This window comes from Pongo pygmaeus, chromosome 21 (assembly GCF_028885625.2).
Source record: "Pongo pygmaeus isolate AG05252 chromosome 21, NHGRI_mPonPyg2-v2.0_pri, whole genome shotgun sequence".
Classification (NCBI taxonomy): domain Eukaryota; kingdom Metazoa; phylum Chordata; class Mammalia; order Primates; family Hominidae; genus Pongo; species Pongo pygmaeus.
In genome coordinates this window covers 38,917,559-38,937,615 of record NC_072394.2, presented here as the reverse complement: position 1 = coordinate 38,937,615, position 20,057 = coordinate 38,917,559, and the positions used below count along the sequence as shown (strand labels likewise).

General features: G+C 51.6%; 1 protein-coding gene and 1 long non-coding RNA gene across 16 annotated transcripts in view; one reads left to right on the top strand and one right to left on the bottom strand.

The window, feature by feature from the left end:
• Positions 1-2,042, top strand: part of LOC129021610 (uncharacterized) — a 76,124-nt gene extending 74,082 nt beyond the window's left edge. For 2 of the 3 annotated variants that reach the window (XR_008496092.2, XR_010125162.1), the window contains exon 4: positions 252-607. This is a non-coding gene — a long non-coding RNA (uncharacterized LOC129021610). Of the gene's footprint in view, positions 1-251; positions 608-1,613 lie in introns of those variants that run through there. The other variant, XR_008496089.2, reaches the window with a different exon arrangement.
• DLGAP4 (DLG associated protein 4) overlaps positions 1-20,057 on the bottom strand; it is a 223,829-nt gene that overhangs the window by 24,476 nt on the left and 179,296 nt on the right. For 6 of the 13 annotated variants that reach the window (XM_063659229.1, XM_054467217.2, XM_054467227.2 and 3 more), the window contains 3 exons: positions 6,606-6,751; positions 3,783-3,871; positions 2,848-3,260 (listed from right to left, as the gene is read on the bottom strand). In XM_063659229.1, the coding sequence (XP_063515299.1) occupies positions 2,848-3,260; positions 3,783-3,871; positions 6,606-6,751 (648 nt within the window). Of the gene's footprint in view, positions 1-2,847; positions 3,261-3,782; positions 3,872-4,141; positions 4,222-6,389; positions 6,752-20,057 lie in introns of all 13 variants that reach the window. The other 7 variants (XM_063659227.1, XM_063659228.1, XM_054467216.2 and 4 more) reach the window with 2 other exon arrangements.

The window sequence follows — 20,057 nt, the reverse complement described above, 5'->3', positions numbered from 1 at the left end:
TGTTTATATAAAATGTCCAGAATAGGCAAATCCAGAGACAGAAAGATTAGAGGTTGCCTAAGGCTGTGGGAGCGGCTCCTAATGAGCAGAGAGCATCTTTTTGGGGCAATGAACATGCTCTTAAAATAAACAGTAGTGATGGTTGCACCACACTGTGAATACACTAAGTGCCATTGTGAGTTTACTAAATGTGTACTTTAAAAGGGTGAATTTTGTGGTATGTGAATTATATCTCAGTAAAGCCATTACAGGGCAGAAGAAAAAGAGAAAAGAGAAAACCTTCCAGAAAGTCCAACAAAAAGACATGAGGAAGAAAAGGTGAGAGCCTGAGGATCCACCCAGCAGGTACAGCAACTGACTGACAGAAATTCCAGAGCCAGACAACAGAACAAATAGAAGTGAGAAAATTACTTTTAAAAATTAATACAAGGTGGCCAGGCATGGTGGCTCACACCTGTAATCTCAGCATTCTGGGAGGCCGAGCCGGGCGGATTATCTGAGGTCAGGAGTTCGAGACCAGCCTGGCCAACACAGTGAAACCCCATCTCTACTAAAAACACAAAAAATTAGCTGGGCGTGGTGGCGCACACCTGTAATCCCAGCTACTCGGGAGGCTGAGGCAGGAGAATCACTTGAACCCAGGAGGCGGAGGTTGCAGTGAGCTGAGATCACACCACTGCACTCCAGCCTGGGCGACAGAGCGAGACTCTGTCTCAAAAAAATAAACATAAAAAAAAATGAGGGAGCCCTTAAGATTCTGAGGGAAAATTATTTTTAACTTCATTTTTATATTTATATAGAAATTGTTGACCGGGCGCGGTGGCTCACGTCTGTAATCCCAGCACTTTGGGAGGCCAACCCAAGAGGATGGCTTGAGCCCAGGAGTTTGAGACCAGCCTAGGCAACACAGGGAGACCTTGTCCCTACAAAAAAATTTAAAAATTAGTTGGGCGTGGTGGCACTCTGTGGTAGTCCTTTGCTACTCAGGAAGCTGAGGTGAGAGGATTACTTCGGCCCAGCAGTTTGAGGCTGCAGTGAGCTATGCTTATGCCACTGCACTTCCAACCTGGATGACAGAGCGAGGCCATGTCTCTTAAAAATTTTTTTTTAAATTTAGCAAATGGAGTGTATTTTTTAAATGTGGCAACAGGGCAAACAATTCATTTTAGGAAAAACAAAATGTAAAAAGAAGAAAATGCAATAATAATATACTGTTAGGCTCTGCAATAAACAACATTTACATACTTATAGTAAACAGAAACACTGATTACTATTTACCATAAACTGTGATGTATACAGAGGGTGGGAGAAAGGGAGACAGAGGTTGTGTGAGAGCTAAACACTCATCTATGCCAATGGTAACAAGAAATTAATAGAAATGATGATTAATTTTAAAGAGGAAATATAATCAGTCACATTTTTTAAAAGATATATGAAGACAAATACCAGAATATACAGCTAGTAAAAACTGAAAGTGGGGAAAGGCCCAGGCAGGGCGGTGGGCTGGATGTTTTCTCTTAGAAGCCTTTTAATGCTCTCTGATCCTTGTCTCTGTTTTGATTTTTTAAAATACTATTATTGTAAAAAGTTACTAGGTACTTTCCTCACAATAGTTCCCCTGCACTAGTGGATGTGACATCAAAGCTGGGAACTGGCCTAGAGGACAGTGAAAACAATGACTGTGATGAGCCTTCTGCATCATCAAAGGCTGCTGTCCTCAGGGCCCCCTCCATCATGTATGGGATGCGGGTCAACACCATTTGGACACTCTGAAGACCTGTCCTTCCTGAATGTGGAGGAGTAGCTCAATGGGAACCAGAGCCTCGAGAGGTGAACCAGGTGGGTGCAGGTCAACAGCCTGGAGCTTCCCAGGACCTGCCTTCCACCACCCAATCCCCCTCCAACCACCTGTGAATCTAGGCTCCCTACATGTGTCTAGCACTTTCTTGAACTAATTTCTCAAGGGAATTTTTGGAAATTGGCATGATATAGGTAGAAACTTAAGTGGAAAATAAAAGCATAACTTCTTCACACCCTGTTGAGACCCAGTTGGATCCTTGGTACTTGGCACACAGGAAGCACTCAGTAAGAAGCTGTTGGCTGAGTGTGGTGGCTCACGCCTGTAATCCCAGCACTCTGGGAGGCAGAGGCAGGTGGATCACCTGAGGTCAGGAGTTCGAGACCAGCCTAGCCAACATGGTGAAACCCCGTCTCTACTAAAAATACACAAATCAGCCAGGTGTGGTGGCACGTGCCTGTAGTCCCAGCTACTCAGGAGGCTGAGGCAGGAGAATTGCTTGAACTTGGGAGGCAGAGGTTGCAGTGAGCTGATATCGTGCCACTGCACTCCAGCCTGGGTGACAGAGCGAGCCTCCGTCTCAAAAAAAAAAAAAAGGAAGTTGTTGAAGGCATAATTAAGGCTCCCACTTTTCTCTGTGTCTGACAGGTCATCAGGCCCTTTACATGCACGGCCACATTCAATCCTTACAACATGCTCACATAGTGAGCAGAGGATTATCTCCATTTCACAGATGAGGAAATGGGGCTCAGAGTAACCTGACCAAGGTTACTTCACTAGTAAGGGAGGAGCTGGGATTCAAACCCAGGTGTGGGTGGCCTCACAGCCTGCACAACAAACAGCTATCACCAGCAACCCTTTCTGGAAAGAGGTTTGGTTAAATAGGTGGATGGAAGAATGCGAAGAAAGTAAGAAGGGAGCTCAAAAACTAGTCCAAGAAGAGAACCTAAGAGACCCCCACTCAGAAGTTCGGAAGCTGCTGGCCACCAGCTGGAACCAGCTGCCAACACCTTCTACCCTTGCCCAAGGACCATCCATGTGGCACCCACCTTCTTCAGAGAGGTTGTTCTCTTTGGTCTCCTTGTCCATCTGGCAGCACCAGCCTTCCAGCCGCTCCGTTTCTGCCTGCAGTAGCTTTAGGAACCAGTAGCCGTCTCGGCGGCAGGCCCCTGGCTGTGCTGGCTCTGCTGGGGAGCTGGAGGAGGTCTCGAGCCAGGGGTCGGGTGGGGGCAGCGAGGACGCCTCTAGGGCAGGGTCGCTGTTGTCTCCATAGGAGAGGTTGCGCTTGATCTGGGCAATCTTGGGGGCCTGCCGGGGACCGGCATCGATGCTGATGGAGTTGGGGTGAGGGGTACAGTCTGGGAGGCTCCTCTCAGATGACTTACAGCTGGAGTCATTGGCATCCTGGGTATCCGAGTCTGTGTCCCGTCGGGAGGACATACTGTGAGAGGGGACGCTGCTTCTGTGGGTAGGGGGTGGATGGGGTGGGGACAGGAAGGAGTGAGTCACCAAGAGGGCCAGAGACCAGAGGCCGCCTTGACCCGGACACACGGGAGACAGAGAAACGGATGCATCATCTGCTCACCATGCGCCTGAAGCGGGTCCCACAGCCCCCATCTCATTCTCGGCTCAGCCCTTGCCCCATCCCACCCAAGCCCACACGCACACACACACAAGGACAAGGTCATAAGGTTGCCTGTTTACTGCAGTGGGGCCAGGAAGACCACCAGCATCAGGGCAGCTGAGGCCATGTCCTGGCCCAGCCATGGCCCCCGTGGGTGACTGGTCTCACAGAGCAAGTGCTCATTTGTCCACCCACCCGCCCCTGCCCAGCCTCCCATGCCTGGGCCACCACCCGCAACCCAAACCCAGCTTGGTTATTAGAAATCCAGCAAGGAAAAGTGGGTTAGGGAGAGCAGGAGAGGTGAGAGCGGAGGGAGGGAGAGGAGAGGGGAGAAGCAGCCACCACCTCTGTCCGACTTACCGCCAGTCGTCCTCTACCTGAACCCCGATGGACTGGAATTTGGTAGCGGGACTGGGCTCCTCTTTTGGCACTGGCTGAATGCAGTCAACCTTATTGAAGGACAACGACAGCAACGGCACGGAGACAAAGACAAAAATAAAAAACAAACACCACACTTGCTGCTGAAATTCACATTAGTGGGACGACGCAAACAGACGTGTGGACAGACAGACACGAGGCATGCGGACACTGCACGTGGGCCCGAGGCCGGACCAGGTTAAGCCGGGCACTGCTCATTCGCGCGGAGGCGGGCAGGCGGGCGGGCGGGCGGGCAGGTGGGCGGGAGGTGGGATGGGGTGGAGATGACTGGCTTTCCCTACTCTGAGGAGGGTGCCATCACATCGATCGCTTTGGGTCCGTTGTCCTCCGAGAGGTGGGAACCGTTCCTTCTAGTCCTCTCCTTCACACGCATCAGAGAGAAAAAAAAAAGGACGACGAAAGAGAAAGAAAACACACACACACACACAAAGCCACAGCCGTTATCTGGTGTAGTTGAAGCTGGCGGCTGTCTTGAGGCAAAGATCACTCCCTGAACCCTGTGGCGGAAGCCTGGAGGGCAGGCCAGAGGCGCCTGCACTAAGGGCAAACCCTGGACAGCAGTTCTAGATTCAGAAACTGCCACCCACAGGAGCCACCAAAGTCCCTGGATGTTATTCACACTTGGCTGAGGTTACCTTTAGCACTGGGTGGCCCTGGGGAGCAGGAGGAAGGACTGGGGTCAGGGCCAAGTGGAAAGCTGTCACTCCCTCCACTCCTATGAAGTGGAACAGGACAACAGTGATGCCCTGCACCTGCCTTTCTTCTCTGGGACAAAGGTCCCGGGCCATGGGGCAGCCAGGCCAGCTTTCCTATCATCACTCAAGAATGAGGGAGAACCCACACTCAACCTAGGGCATGAGGCACCAAGGGTTCAGGGCATCCTCAGAAACTGGGGACTCTTCAATCTCTTGGCCTTGTGGAGAGAAGTAGGGGCCAGGGAAGCTTTCTGGGACAGGGATGCAGCCACATTTCCCCTCGGCAAAAGCCGGCTCAAGGAATGCAGCACCACTGGATCTCCAAGGAGCTGCAATGAGAGCAAGAATGGGGCTGGGGTGAATCCAGGGAAAGGGACGCCCAGGACAGGCCTAAGAGAGTCCTTATCTCAGTGTCATTTTCTGGGTGAAAGGAATCAAGGGTAGTCCTAACTCTTAGGCTTTCCCGGAAGATAAGAGCGTCTGGTTTGGCCAGCAAGAGGGTGGGGCTGCCCAAAGATATGGGTGGTCAGGACCAAGGGTTGAAGATCAGGCTACTCTCTGTGTTTCTGAGAATCCCACCTGTGCAGGGCAGGGACTGGACACTTAAGAAGCCCAGAAAACAGACAGCAGAGTCTCCTGGCCAACTCTCTCTCTGTTTATACGTGGGGAAGTGGAAGCCTAGAGCTGCCTCTTGGAGAAAACAAATCCAGGCAACTGCAAGAAATTGCTCAGTGAGCCTTCTCTGTTCCATTCAAGCTCCACTTTGTGTCCCATGCTCCTGCATTCCAGTGCTTTGTTATCAGCTGCGCCACATCCAATTGTTCAGGGGTGGCTTGGAGGAGTCCCCTGCAGCCTGTGCCACAACACACAACACCTCGTCCTCCCTGACTCACCCCCTGGGCTTGGGGGGGCCCTGTCTCCCCCCTCGCCCTCACCCACTGTAGCTGCCCCTCCCTCATGGCTCTGAATGTGCCCTAGTTTGGTCTGCATGTCCAGCCAGGGCAGGGAGAGTCCACTCAATCTGGATTTAGAGAAACTTAAAAACTACAAGGCAGGGCCCAAGTTTCCCCAGCTCAGCAAACAAGACAGATTATTGACATCGGGTGCATGCAGGAATGCAATGAAGCAGTGGAGGGGAAGCTGGCACACCTGCCCTGCTGTGTGCCATGACTATGGAGGGTCTGCTGACTTTGGCCACCTAGCCCTGGGGAACCACCGCCTGGACCCTATCCCATGGAGGGAGGCATTGAGACCGGCATCACCCTTCTCAATGACATGGGCCTGGTACCTCAAGCCACCTACCTGTCCCCAAGGCCCGAGAGGGCTCTGGGCAAAGTTCCCCTCGAGAAACCCCCATGGCTCAAGGGCCCTGGGTCCTGGGCCCCTGGCCCATCAGCGTCTATGCTCCATGCTGCTCCTGCCGCCAAGCGGGGCTATGGCCTCCGCACCCGAGCTGACCTTGGATTAGAGAACTGTTAGGCCAGTCCTGCCTCCCACGGGTCAGCTGGCAGGGCAAAGGGTGGAGTGGACAGACAGACAGTGGACAGGCAAACAGTGGACAGGAGATGGCTGGCTGAGTGTAACTACATTCACTGGGACAACCCACTGGAGGAGCAGAAACACATGCAGCTGCTGACCAGCAGCACGTGTGGGCAGATACCAGCGAGGCGTGGCTATGGGTGGAATTCGGTTTGGCCACTTGGGGCTGATCCCCCAAAATAGAGAGACAAACCACCTTTTCCCAGGAGACCTAGTGGGCCTCCACCAGATGTAATTACACGCAGGCAGGTGCACGGAGTGGGCTGAGGACACAGAGTGCAAAAGGAGCCCCTACTTGTATTCCTATTGATGACAGTTTCCTTTTGGGGGCGGCCTCGGGGTGGGACTCAGAGCTGGTCAGCGTCCCTTGTTCACTTTTCAGAGCTGCATGTTTTGGGGGCGGCTCTGGGGCCTCAGGGGCTGGGGCGACTCCGCCCCGTGTCACGCTGGGCGGTCGGGTACTGCTGTCCAGGCTGTCCGACGAGTTGCTCAGGCCCGACTGGCTAGTCACCTCGCTCTTGTGGTCCTGGCTGTCCAGGTAGGTGTCCTGGGCAGACTCAGTACTGCTCTGGACTGTGACTGAGATGAACGGCTTTGAAGTGGTGCGTGGAGGGACCGGTGGCGGGGTCTTCTTATACGCCACTAAGCATGATGAACCTGCAGATGGATGAGAGAAGGGCAGGGGAGAGGTGAGATGGTGAAGCCCCCAACCCTCTCAAGCCCCTTCCAATGCAGAAGCCCTGCCTGACTTGGCCCTAGCTCTGGCCTTAGCCATTCCATCAGCAAGGATTTCTGGAGCAGGGAGAATGAGGGTCAAGACAGCAACGACCAAGACAGACACACACAGGCCCTACCCACCCTCATTCGAGACAAAGTCTTGAGGGGATGCCACCACTGGCCAAAGATATCCCCCACATCAGTCACACACAAACCTTATTATCCAGCAGGGGCATGTACTAGGTGAAGTGCGTGGGGCCACAAGGCTGTGACAGACCCTGACCCGTGCTGTGGGGAGGTGGTGACAACAGAGCAGATGCCAAAACAGCTAAGGAATGGTTAACCTTGCTATCTTCAAGGTCACTGAGAGACTCAGTGCTCCCCCTGGTCTTTTCCTTCCACACCACCTTCCCTCTCCCCTATTCCCTCTGCTTGGATGCCCCCTCTCCACCTGGTCAAAAATGAACACATCAGGCTGGGCGTGGTGGCTCATGCCTGGAGTCCCAGCACTTTGGGAGGCCAAGGTGGGCAGATCACCTGAGGTCAGCGAGTTCAAGACCAGCCTGACCAACATGGAGAAACCTCATCTCTACTAAAAATACAAAATTAGCTGGGCATGGTGGTGCATGCCTGTAATCCCAGCTACTCAGATGGCTGAGGCAGGAGAACTGCTTGAACCTGGGAGGTGGAGGTTGCAGTGAGCTGAGGTTGCACCATTGCACTCCAGCCTGGAGAACAAGAGCAAAACTCCGTCTCAAAACAAACACATGAACAAACAAAAAAACAAACATCCTTCAGGGTCCAGCTAACCCCCCTTCCCTATCTTGCCATTTCCACCCCACCACTTCCTCGTTATGTGAAACCCTGTACACTGGTCTGCCTCCCTTTTCTCCACTGGTCCAACTCCTTGTTCTCCACTGAGATTCCCAGAGCCAGGACCTGCCATAGGTAGGAACCTGAACCATCTCTGAATCTCACCCCGATCCCAGCCAGGGGGTGACCCACAGCAGGGGCCCAGAACACCAAAGGCCCACTGCTTGCTTCTCAGACGATGAGAACTCTGTTGGCAATAGAAAGTGCTTTTCCAACAGTAGCTATTTGCTGGGAGAGTGAGGTTGGATCTAGTGCCTTTCTCAGCACCTTAACTCCAAACTGTCTGTTGCCCTGTGAGGACTGAAACAAGCCCCTACCCTGGTCTGGGCCCACGAGCCAGATAAACCATGCCTTCAAGGGGCTACAATCATGGTGATGGTGATAGCCTAGAGGGAACTCACAAAACAAGGCCCAGTATCACAGGAGCTGTGGACAAAGGACTGAAGAAGCCATCCATCTGCCACTATGAGATACCATCACATAACCTATCAGAATGGCTAAAAAGTGACGACATCAAATGCTATTGAGAATGTGGAGAAAAAGTGATACTACTGTCATGGAAAACACATTGGCATTTTCTTATAAAAATAAACATGCAGCTGGGCATGGTGGTACATGCCTGTAATCCTAGCTACTCAGGAAGCTGAGGCAGGAGAATTGCTTAAACCTGAGAGATGGAGGTTGCTGTGAGCCGAGATTACGCCATTGCACTCCAGCCTAGGCAATAAGAGCGAAATTCCGTCTCAAAAACAAAACAAAACAAAAAAACAAACAAAAAAAAAACACTTTTTTACTTTTGGTAGAGATGGGGTCTCACTATGTTGCCCAGGTTAGTCTCGAACTCCTGGACTCAAGGGATCCTCCTGCCTCAGTCTCCCAAAATGTGGGATTACAGGTGTGAGCCACTGTGCCTGGCCTATAACATTCTTGAAATGACCTAGAGAACAGATTAGTAGTTGCCAGGGGCTAGGGCAGAGGAGGTCACTAGGGAGAGGGTGAAGGGGAGAGCAAGGAGGGAAGTAGGTGTGGCTATAAAAGGGTAACAAGAGGAACCCTTGTATGAATTGATGGAATAGTTCTGTATTGAGTGTGGGGATGGTTACATGAATGTATGCATGTGATAAAATTGCACAGCATGTGATAAAATTGCACAGCACTAACACACACACAAGTGAACACAAGTGGAACTGGGGAAATCTGAGTAAGATGGGGTGATTGTATCTGTCGATATTCTGGATGTGAGAATGTATTAGTTTTGCAAGGTCTTACTATTGAGGGAAATCAAGTAAGGGGTATGAAGAATCCCTTTGTATTATTTTTTACAACTGCATGTGAATCTACAATTATCTAAAAATAAAAATTTAATTTAAAATAATCCATCTGTTCATCCAATAGACATCTATGAAACCAAGGCCTTCTAGTGGATTCCAGAAAAGCCAGGAGCCCTCATCAGCAGAGAAACAGCTCTGCAGTGAGTTCTTTGAAAGTAACACATGCCACGATGTTAAGCCCAGGGAACTGGATGCTGTGCCTTGTGCCCAGCCTAGTCCAGAGGCGACAAAGTGCTCTGAGTTCCAAGCCAGGAGCACTTACTTCCTACTCGTCTGTTTGAAATGTCCCAGTCCTGCTCAGGCCTTGAGAAAACTCAGAGATCCCCCAGACACCTGCATCTCTGGTTACCAATCTAAGAGCAGTGTGCAGGCAGGACAGCTACCTCTCTGGGCCAGAAGAAAGGCAGCAGGGAGGCAGGAGGCAGGGCTCAGGTCAAAAGGAGAATGGCCCTCCAACACATCATCCTGCGAGAGGAGGGACACGCCTGCTCAGCGAAGAGGAGCGCCTGCGTTCAGCTGGCCACAAGGCACAGGCTGCGGGCCAAAAGCTGGGTCATTTACTAAGCTGTGCTCAGCAGCTTTGCGGCTTTGTAACGTAAGCCTCAGTGCCTGTGAGGTGGAGATCATGACTATGCCCACTTTGCAGGTGGGGCACGTGAAGCTCAGGAAGGTTAGACAACTTGCTCAAAGTTGCAGGAGTAAGCAGCAGCCGCATCTGCTCCACGGCAAAGCCACCTCACTCTGCTCTCCAGGCCTTGGGCCCCTCCTCGCTGGGCTGGGCTGGGCTGGGCTGCAGGTGTTTGGGGCCTTCACTCATCACCACACCCCTACAGCATCATGCTGGGCCCTGGGACCAGTCTGCAGGGGCACAACAAACCAAAATTTGACTGTGGGAGTAGAAAGGGCCTGGACTGAGGCAGAGGCCTGGCTTCCAGTCTCCTGCTTGCCCTCTGGGCTTCTCAGTACTCTCCTCTGTTCCGGAAGCCAGGGTGGGAGGGATTTTCACTGGGTCACAGCATACAGCATTCACACAGCCCCTGACAAACTGAAAGCACTGCCCCATTCATCCTCTCCCTCAAGGATGCGTGTGGAGCCTCCCATCACTGTGACTACAGGGAAGATCCCCTCTGTGAATGCCCTCTCCACTGATGCCTGAAATCCTGAAATTCTCTAGTTTCAGAGTCATTTTGGTGGTAAGGGTCCAGAAGCCAGGGGGCAGTGTGGAACCAGACTAGCCTGAGTTCAGGTCCCAGCTCTGTCACTGACCTGTTGTATGGCCCCAGTTTCCTCCTTGTAAAACGGGCGTGATTACGTAGGTTGCATTGCAGAAGCTAAGGCTGGGCCAGGCCTAGGCTTGGCATCACTCCTCATTTCTGGTACAGACACAACTAGGCCTGTGGGTAGGGTGGGGATGGGGGGCGAGCCAAATTTCTACCACTCCCCAGCCACGGGCAGGGAGTCTGGGCTGGTTCGCTGACTGGCCCAGGGACAGTTTCCACCAAGACCTGGATGTTTGTTTAGAGCAGCTCTTGAAATCTATGGCCACCAGTGCCCAGCAGAGACAGGACTAACTCACTGAGGATTTCAGGAAAGGAATGGATTTGTTTGACCTAAAGTCCCAAACAAATGGGTTTTTTTTGCCCTAGATCAGAAAACAGAAGCCAACCTCAATTTGCTCAAAATGTTTAAGGGAGTATATCCCCTTAGGATGGCAGCAGTTAGTATGGGGGGGCAAGAACTGGGCACTAAGCCTAGCTTAGGCTGTGTGACACCAGAGTCCTTGTTCCCATCTGTGGGGTAGGGATGACACTGTCCATGAAGAGTGTGCATGCAGCATTCACGAGGGTCTGGTGGGAAGAGGCACACCTTCTTCCCAGTGGAAGACAACAGGACTGCCCACAGCCAGGGTCTGGACAAAGGACTGACCCTCCAGCCTCTCTCTCAGAGCTGCTGGGCCCAGAGTTCTACTAAGCACCCTCAGAGGCCCTGAGCCCTGACCTAGGCAGCCAGTCATCAGAGGGAAAGTGACCCAGCCAGAAAGCAAGTCCAGGCCTGATTCAATAAGAGGAAAGTGAGCTTATCTTGGATCCTGTATGTCTCCTGAGGCACACACAGGCCACAGCCAGATAAGTGGTGTTGACTATCATACAAGATTTTGGGGCTTCAGGGGCTCCCTGGGGGACAGGCACCCCTCAGCTCTGAGTATTGCCCCCCTGGAGCAGGGAGATGGGACCTAACCTTGTATAGGAGAGCTCTCATTTCAAGTGTGTGAATGCAGGAAATATAGTGAGGAAATACCTCACCCCCACGTCTTCCAATACCTCACCCCGGCCACTTCCTCCCCAACTGGGGCCTTCACACATACTGTTCTTCTGCCTGGAAGGCTTCCCTCAGCTACCCACAAGTTTCAGAATTTCTTCCTCTGAGAGCCTCCCCTGACTGCCGTCTCTTCTTCCACCTGGGAATCTTCATCAGAGCACTGACCACGTCAGTCCATGGGCTTGGAGGAGTCACCTGACAGCTACAGGCCCAGGGCAATTGAGGGAACTCTGTCCTGACAAATCATGCCACATGCCAGGATTGGGGTTATGCCTCAAGCACAAAGGCTCTCAATAATTTGTTGAAAGAGAAAATAAACCTCATTATCACTACAAAAACCCTCAGTTGCCAAAAACCCAGATTATTTGGCCGTATAGCAAAGGCTCCCAACACTTTAGTATCCAAGGTTCTAGGGCCCCTCCCAAACCTGAGCCCTTTTTGCTTGGTCCCTGCCCATCCATCTTGGCAGCTTCATCTCATGCCCCTCCCGCCCCCTCAGCAGACCCCTTCCAACTTCAGAGAACCAAATGCACAGTGCACCATTCCCAAACACAGCACACTTCCGTGCATCCAAGCCTTTACACATGCATGGGTTTCTGCTGGAGCCCCCTTCCTCTGTTCTTCATGCTTCCTGCCAGCCCCTAAACCACAGCACGTGAAACCACCCATCCCCATGGGCTGCATGCTTGCTTCTCCTGACCCCCTCTCAGCCTTGTAGGTCCCTCATGCCACAGCCCAGACACAAGCCAGTTGTGCGATGCATCCTCCGTGCAGCCTGCTCCCAGCCCCAGGTATCTAGCCCAGCCTCCCTACCTCGCAGCACCTAAGTCTTTGCTTCTTCTAAAGAAGCTTCCTTTATCTCATTATTTCTGTCTTCTACCCCAAGATTTTATCCTCCAAACTGTATTTATCAGGTCAGAATGAATTTGTTTCTGCATTTTTTTTTTTTTTTTTGAGATGGAGTCTTGTTCTGTCGCCCAGGCTGGAGTGCAGTGGTGCGATCTTGGCTCACTGCATCCTCCACTTCCCAGGTTTAAGCCATTCTCCTGCCTCAGCCTCCTGAGTAGCTGGGATTACAGGCATGCACCACCATGCCTGGCTAATTTTTGTATTTTTTTTTTTTTTAGTAGAGATGGGGTTTCACCATGTTGGTCAGACTGGTCTCGAACTCCTGACCTCATGATCCACCCAACTTGGCCTCCCAAAGTGCTGGGATTACAGGCGTGAGCCACCGTGCCCGGCCTGCATTTTGTTTTTTATTGTAAAGGTTATAAGCTGGCCAACCAGAGCTTCAAATACCCAGGAGTGGCTGTGACTCCATTTCCCGAGGGATGCAGAGGACACAGCAACCCCAAGAAGCTAGCCCCCTGCATGTGTCTTGGAGGCCAGGCTGAACTTGGTCCTGAGGCCTAACACGGGCCTCATGCCTGCTGGCTGCCAGGTGCCTGAGGGGGCAAAGGAGAGGCGGTCTACACTCCTCAAGAGGAACAGATGCCATGGGGCCACAGACAACCTGTAAGCCATGGCTCAGGCTTTACAGCAAAGACAGTGGGGCCGGGCTCAAGGCCCCCATGAATGGATGAAGCTGACCCCAGAGAAAGGCAGACTCCCTTTGCTGGTACTGCCAAGTTAGGGAAAAGGCTCATTAGTGGAAGGGCTGAGGGCTGGTTAAGATCCCACTCCCTCTCCCAGCCAGCAAGTAACTTGTCAAACCACACAGCTAAATTGGGCAACTCATCTGTGTGCTATGATAAAAACAGAGCTCAAAGACTCCCACCCACCCAGCCTCAAATCCCTTCCTCCTTTCCTGTTTCTTTCCCCCAAGGCAGAAGCAGCTGGGAAGAGAATTCCAAGCAGCTAGGTCAGGATCAGGGACACATTGCCTTCTCAAAGCCACTTCTCTGCTGACAGTCCATGTGACCCTCTCCTTTCCCACTGTTTCAGTCTGAGAGCCACCTCCCTCACTGTGCCTTAAGAAATAGCAACACTGGCCAGGCACGGAGGCTCATGCCTGTTAATTCCAGCGTTTTGGGAGGCCGAGGTGGGCGGATCACCTGAGGTCAGGAGTTTGAGACCAGCCTGGCCAACACGGGGTAACCCCATCTCTACTAAAAATAGAAAAAATAGCTGGGTGTGGTGGTGTAGACCTGGAATTCCAGCTACTAGGGAGGCTGAGGCAGGAGAATTGCTTGAACCCAGGAGGCAAAGGTTGCAGTGAGCCAGGATTGTGCCATTGCACTCCAGCCTGGGTGACAGAGCAAGACTCCATCTAAAAAAAAAAAAAAGAATTAGCGACATCAAACTTTACTTTCAAACTCCAGCAAGAAGGACTAGCAGCCCCTCTCACGGCAGCATCCTCCCAAGTCCTTCTGGGGATCCTCCTCTGCCCCTCACAGCCAGGCCCCTCCCATCCTTACCTTCTCCCCCTGATCTGGAGCCAGCCTCCCTGGGACTACCACAGATGCCCCCTGGCCTTCCAACCTCCTGTCCCTCTTCCACCCCAGCCATTTGAGGAATCCAATCATGTCACTGTTTGAAACCATTCAGTGGCATCACAACCTGAAACCATTCAATGGTTTGTAGACTTGGAACAAACAAATCCTTCAGTGGGGGCATTCAGGGCCTCGAGGATCCGCATCTACCTCGGACCCCAACATCCACAGAAGCCAAGAAATTAAAAAGGTGTCAGGATGGTGAAGACAAAGCCATAAAGCTCAGGGAGCTAGCTCTGTCCTTGGAGCCTGGTCCAGAAGCCACGATGCACTCCCATCGGTAATGATTCTGATGCTAACAGCTGACCTTACTGAGTGCTGACCATGGCCAGGCCTGAGCAGGTGCTTCATATACAGCTGATCCTACATACTAATTCTATATGTGCAGAATTACCTACTTACTTGAATTTACTTGCAAAACCAACACTTAAGGGGCTTGCAGACATGTGCCCGCTGCACACATCTCCAGCTGAGGTGGAACAAGGTGACACTCCACCTTCTCACTGCAGCTCTCATACTGTAAACAAGTGTCCTTTTGCAGGTCTATTTGGTGCTATACTTTTCCCATTTGTGGGCTTTCTGTTGGTGACTTCACTGTTTAAAATGGCCCCCACATAGTGCTGAAGCACTGCCCAGTGTTCTCAGTGCAAGAAGGCTGTGATGTCCCTTATGGAGAAAAGTGTTAGGTACGCTTCATCCATGCATGAGTCATAGTGCTTCTGGCCATGAGTTCAATGTTAATGAATCAATAGTATATTAAGTAAAGAATCTTTCAACTGGGCGCAGTGGCTCACGCCTGTAATCCCAGCACTTTGGGAGGCTGAGGCAGGCGGATCACTTGAGGTCAGGAGACCAGCCTGGCCAACATAGCAAAACCCCGTCTTTACTGAAAATACAAAAATTAGCTGGGTGTGGTGGTGGATGCCTGTAGTCCCAGCTATTTGGGAGGCTGAGGTGGGAGAATCACTTGAACCTGGGAGGCAAAGGGTGCAGTGAGCCAAGATTGCACCACTGCACACTCTAGCCTGGGCAACAAGAGACCCTGTCTCAAAAAAAAAAAAAAATCTTTCAACAGAGAAACACATAAAACAAGGTTATGGACTGATTGGTTGGTTGGTAGAAACATTATGACCACAGGCTTGCAGTGACCCTATACTGCCCAGAAGAGCAATGGTTTAGCATTCACTGTGACTCTGTGAACATAACTACAGTGAACGAGTATCTACTTTAGCCATCCTTTAGCTGACTGAATCCTCAAAACCAGTATGAGGGAGGTTCCCATTTCCCAAATGTAAATGCCCCACGTTACAGAGAGGTGGAGATTTGCCTGCACTCACCTCCCAGCTAGGCAGTGCTGAGGCTGCAGCCTGAAACCGGGGTGCCTGAAGGCTGACCACTACTCGATGCTACTCGATGGCCCCTCTGCTGCACTAACTGCTTTTTTTTGTTTTTTTTTGTTTTTTTTTTTTTGAGACAGAGTCTCACTCTGTTGCCCAGGCTGGAGTGCAGTGGCGCAATCTTGGCTTACTGCAACCTCCGCCTCCTGGGTTCAAGTGATTCTCCTGCCTCAGCCTCCTGAGTAGCTGGGATTATAGGCGCGCACCACCATGCCCGGCTAATTTTTGTATTTTTAGTAGAGATGGGATTTCACCATGTTGGCCAGGCTGGTCTCAAACTCCCGACCTCGTGATCCACCCGCCTCAGCCTCCCAAAGTGCTGGGATTACAGGCGTGAGCCACCGCGCCCAGCGCACTAACTGCCTTTTACATGGCAGTTGTTTTACCCATAAAAATAGGATGTGATACTCAATGTGCTCCGGGTAGGAGCGAAGGAGCTGACACGCATGAGGTACTTTTTGATCTTGGGGTGGGCCCATGCCAATTTTGTTACCATGGTTTCTGGATTAAGGAGAAAGTGATTGCCTTCTGGGAGCCAATCGGGGGGCCTTTCTGGAAGACACTAAGGTTGCCTGTGTCTAGATGGGTGGCGAGAGTCACTGAGTGGCAAGGAAATACAGAGCTTTCTGGTGAAGGGATCCTCCGTGAGCAAAGGAGCAGAGCGGGACAGCCTAAGGCATGGGAGGACAGATGCTGAGTGGGACACAGTTTGGCAAAATGTAACTTAGGTACCTTAGCTCGTGGAGGGAGGACAGGGATTGAGGAAAGGAGATTCAAGGAAGGCTGCCTCCTCTCAGGATCCTCAGCTTCCTGGGGCTGCTCTAAGCAGCAATGGGAACAGAGGGACCTTCTTCCTGCCCATAGCATCCCATTTCTCATGAAGTCCCTCCAGACTGGCCCATGGGCAGAGGATTTTACAGTGCACAGGCACTGAAAGCAGTTAGGAGGGAGTATCATCTACTATCTCAAGAGTCCCAGTGCACTAGGCAGCTCTGCCAGGGAGTGCCAAGGCCATTCAAGCTGAGTGTGCCCAGAACGAATCTGAATCCTCTCCTCCTCCACATCAGCCTTGCTCTCCCAGACAGGGGGCCCTGAGCACTCAGTTATACACTCCGGAAGCATGGGAATTCCCATCTCCTCCTTCCACCCTCCTCCATCTGCAAAGCCTTACCTCTCTACCGCAAAAGCACAGCTAACAGAGACCAGCGTCTCTCCGCCCCAGCAGGCCTGGTCTTTTGCCTCCCTGTTTTCTCTATGGCCCATCTTACCCACAATCACTCTTGGAACCCTGACAGTTTTTAAAAGCTCAAACTGGATTGCTTCTCCCCTTTTCTAAAGCTTTTCAAAGGCTCCCCATTCCAGGCTGGGTGAGGTGGCTCACACCTGTAATCTCAGCACTTTGGGAGGCTGAGGCGGGCGGATCACCTGAGGTCAGGAGTTTGAGACCAGCCTGGCCAACATGGTGAAACCCCGTCTCTACTAAAAATACAAAAAATTGGCCGGGTGTGGTGGCGCATGCCTGTAATCCCAGCTACTCAGGGGGCTGAAACAGGAGAATAACTTGAACCTGGGAGGTGGAGGTTGTAGTGAGCCGAGACTGCGCCACTACACTCCAGGCTGTGCAACAGGAGCAAAACTCCATCTCAAAAAAAAGGCTCCCCATTCCATACAGAATAAAATCCACATTGCTCACCTCAGCCTACAATAGGAACTGGCCCACCCTCCCCTCCCTCATTCCATTCCAGCCACACCAGCCTTTTCCTATTCCTCAAACGCTCCAAGCATGCTCCCACGTGGGGCCTTTGGACCCGCCATGCCCTGTCTGAAACAAACTTCACCCTCATGTTGGCATGTCTGCTCCTTCCCATCATGATTTTAGGTCCAGCTCAAGTAGCATGTCTTCAGTGAGGGCCTCCCTGACCACCCAGTCTAAAGCTGTTATTCTTTCATTAAGGACTCTGCTTGTTTCATTCAAGCACTGGTCATTTATTAGCTCACATGTCTTTGGTCTCTCTCCTCTACCGGATAGGGAACCTGAGTATCTGATACAGGTCCCTGATGGTGGGGACCTTGAGTATCTTATATAATCATGGTGCTTTCTCAGTACCAGGCTCAATACATGGTTGGGCTCATTAAATACTTACTGAACGAATGAACAAACCCCTATTTGACAACTGGGTAAACAGAGGCACATGGAAGCAGAATGATTTGTTCCTGGTCTTTTAGTTTGGATCTAATGCGCAGGGCCAGGGCTTTGAACTCCCTTCAGATCACGCCCCACCACACACAGGAGCACAGTCTGGTGGGAGGTAGAGCCTTGAGCAAATCTGCTTGAAGCTGGGCAATGAAGCTGTGGGAATGAGAGTGCAACAAACCCTCGGCACGGAGCAATGGAAAGTATGTGAAAAATAATCGTTTCTGAAAGGTGGTAGAGAAAGCATGTGGTGCTTCCAGCAACACTTTCCAGGCAAGATGTAGCATTTGTACAGATTTAAAAGAATCATTCCTGAGGCCTGGGCCAGGTGCTACTTTATCCTGACACAGCTCTGGGAGGAGTGGTAATTATCACTGATGCTTTACAGATGGGAGAAGAGGCTTTTTACTCTTATGAGTGGCAGCACAGAAAGCTCTGCTCTGCAAGGCTAGGCTGCCAGGATCTAAAATCAATGCTGGCCATGGTGGGCTGTGTACTCTGCACAGGGCCTGAGTCCTTTCTGGGCCTTGGTTTCCACAGCTGTAAACTAAGTGGGTTGTCCCTGAATGGGGGTCACAGTTCAAGTGTGCACAGGGCATCAACCCTTTCTGGCTCACAGCTGCCATGTTGGAGACCTGGGCCCAGCGTTGTCAGAGCTGCCAAATGTACCAGAAATCTGGATTTTAAAATATACATTTCAAATTAGCTAGCATTTTTTTTTTTTTTTTTTTTTTTTTTTTTGAGACAGGGTCTCACTCTGTCATGGCTCGCTGCAGCCTTGACCTCTGGGCTCAAATGATCCTCCCACCTCAGTCTCCCAAGTAGGTGGGGCCACAGGTGTGCTCCATCATGCCTGGCTCATTTTTAATTTTTTGTAGAGATGGGGTCTTTGTTGCCCAAGCTGGTCTCAAACTCCTGGGCTCAAGCAATCCTCTGGACTTGGCCTCCAAAAGTGCTGGGATTACTGGCGCGAGCCACCTCGCCCGGCCAAAGAAAATAATTTGAATGTTCCCAGCACATAGAAAAATGTTTAAGGTGATGGATATCCTAATTACTCTTATTTGATTATTACACATTATATGGATATATTAAAATATCACATCTACCCTGAAAATATGTATATCTATTATATATCAATAGAAGAATCATTTGAGGAACAGTCAATGAAAAAAAAATCAATTGGCAAAAAAACTCCTCTGAATTTTCAAGTGGTGTTAATTCATAATTTTAAGAAATACAATGCAGGTGCACGTGCAGCAGCAGTGGCCCGTGGCACACGAGTCTATCACTGCCGCCCCAGCTGCCCCAGACCTCCTTGCTCCTTCTAGGGCTCCAGCCCCCTCCCTTGCTCCCCAGGAAGACTGTCCATAAGAGCCTCCTCTCGGAAAGGCAGGAGCCTGGTGGGAACCTTGAGGTGGAGGCAGCCAGGAGGAACTTCTAGTGGTGTCTCAGTTCCGGCTGGGTGAAAGCAGAGAAAGTCCCTTTTGGCCGGAAGGCCAGGTCTGGTTTCAGGCTCTTGGCACCAGGACACAGGTGACAGGAGAGCTGTATCCAGAGTGCAGACAGCCACCCTCCTTCAGGGGCCTGGAGCAGAGGCCTGAGAGGGACCTGCTCAGTTGCCAGGGCAATGCCTCCACCCCACCCCAGCTGCTCCTTTAAAGAGCTGCTCACTCCCCAGTTGGGGTCAAGGGTATGAGGGGCTTTTTTCCTGACATGTTGGGGTCACAGGAGTGGGGGAAGAGGTTAAGCAATGCCTCTAGGCACACCCACAGTCCAGGGCGGCAGGTCCTCAGTGGGTGGGAAGCTGTCTGCTGGCTGTCCATGACATCTCCCACTGACAGAGGGCTGGACGTGAACTGCCCTAGCATGAAGCACTTTAACTATACCGGCTCACCAACTCTTCACCAGGCCTACCATTCTGATTTCAAGGAGAAAAAATAAACAAACAAAAAACCCGAGGCTCAGAGAAGTGAGTAGCCCAGGATTACACAGACAGGAAGCGGAAAAGCCAGAATCTGAGCCCAGGCTTTCCTCCCAAAGCCAGTGCGTTTAGCTGCTCTTTAGCCACGCCCTCCAGGGCTGGGAGTTAGGTGCCACCTGCCAGAGCCTGGCTGAGATCCTGGCCAGGCCAGTCCCCCAGTCAGGGCCTAAAAGGGCCTAAATGGGCCCTCTATTCCTGGGGTCTTCAGGCAGGGTTTGACTATTTCCTGAGTGGGTTAGAGGGTGGCAGCTCTGGCTCTGCTGACCATGAGGACAGGGGCCTGGTGACCCCTGGTGCAGAACCCCAGCACATGGCTAAGGTGCCCACGCTGCCTGTGACTGCTACTGCCCACTGTCCTCCTTCAGGTCCTGCTTCCAGACACATGGCCCCACATGCTCTGACTCTCTCACCAGGAACACTGGAACCGCTCACATGGGTTCCCAGCCACTCAGGACTTCTCCAGCGTGGCGGAGTCTGGTTCTGGGGATTCCCAAGGGGGCCTGGGGAAGGCTCTTTGGACTCTCACCCCACCCCAGGTCCCTCAGAACAGCTCCATTTCCCCTTTTTTCTCTGTATAGAATTCCCACATGGTATTCTGAGACCTACCAGACTAATTCACTCTCTCATAGTACACATGAAAAAGGACCAGGAAGGCAAAT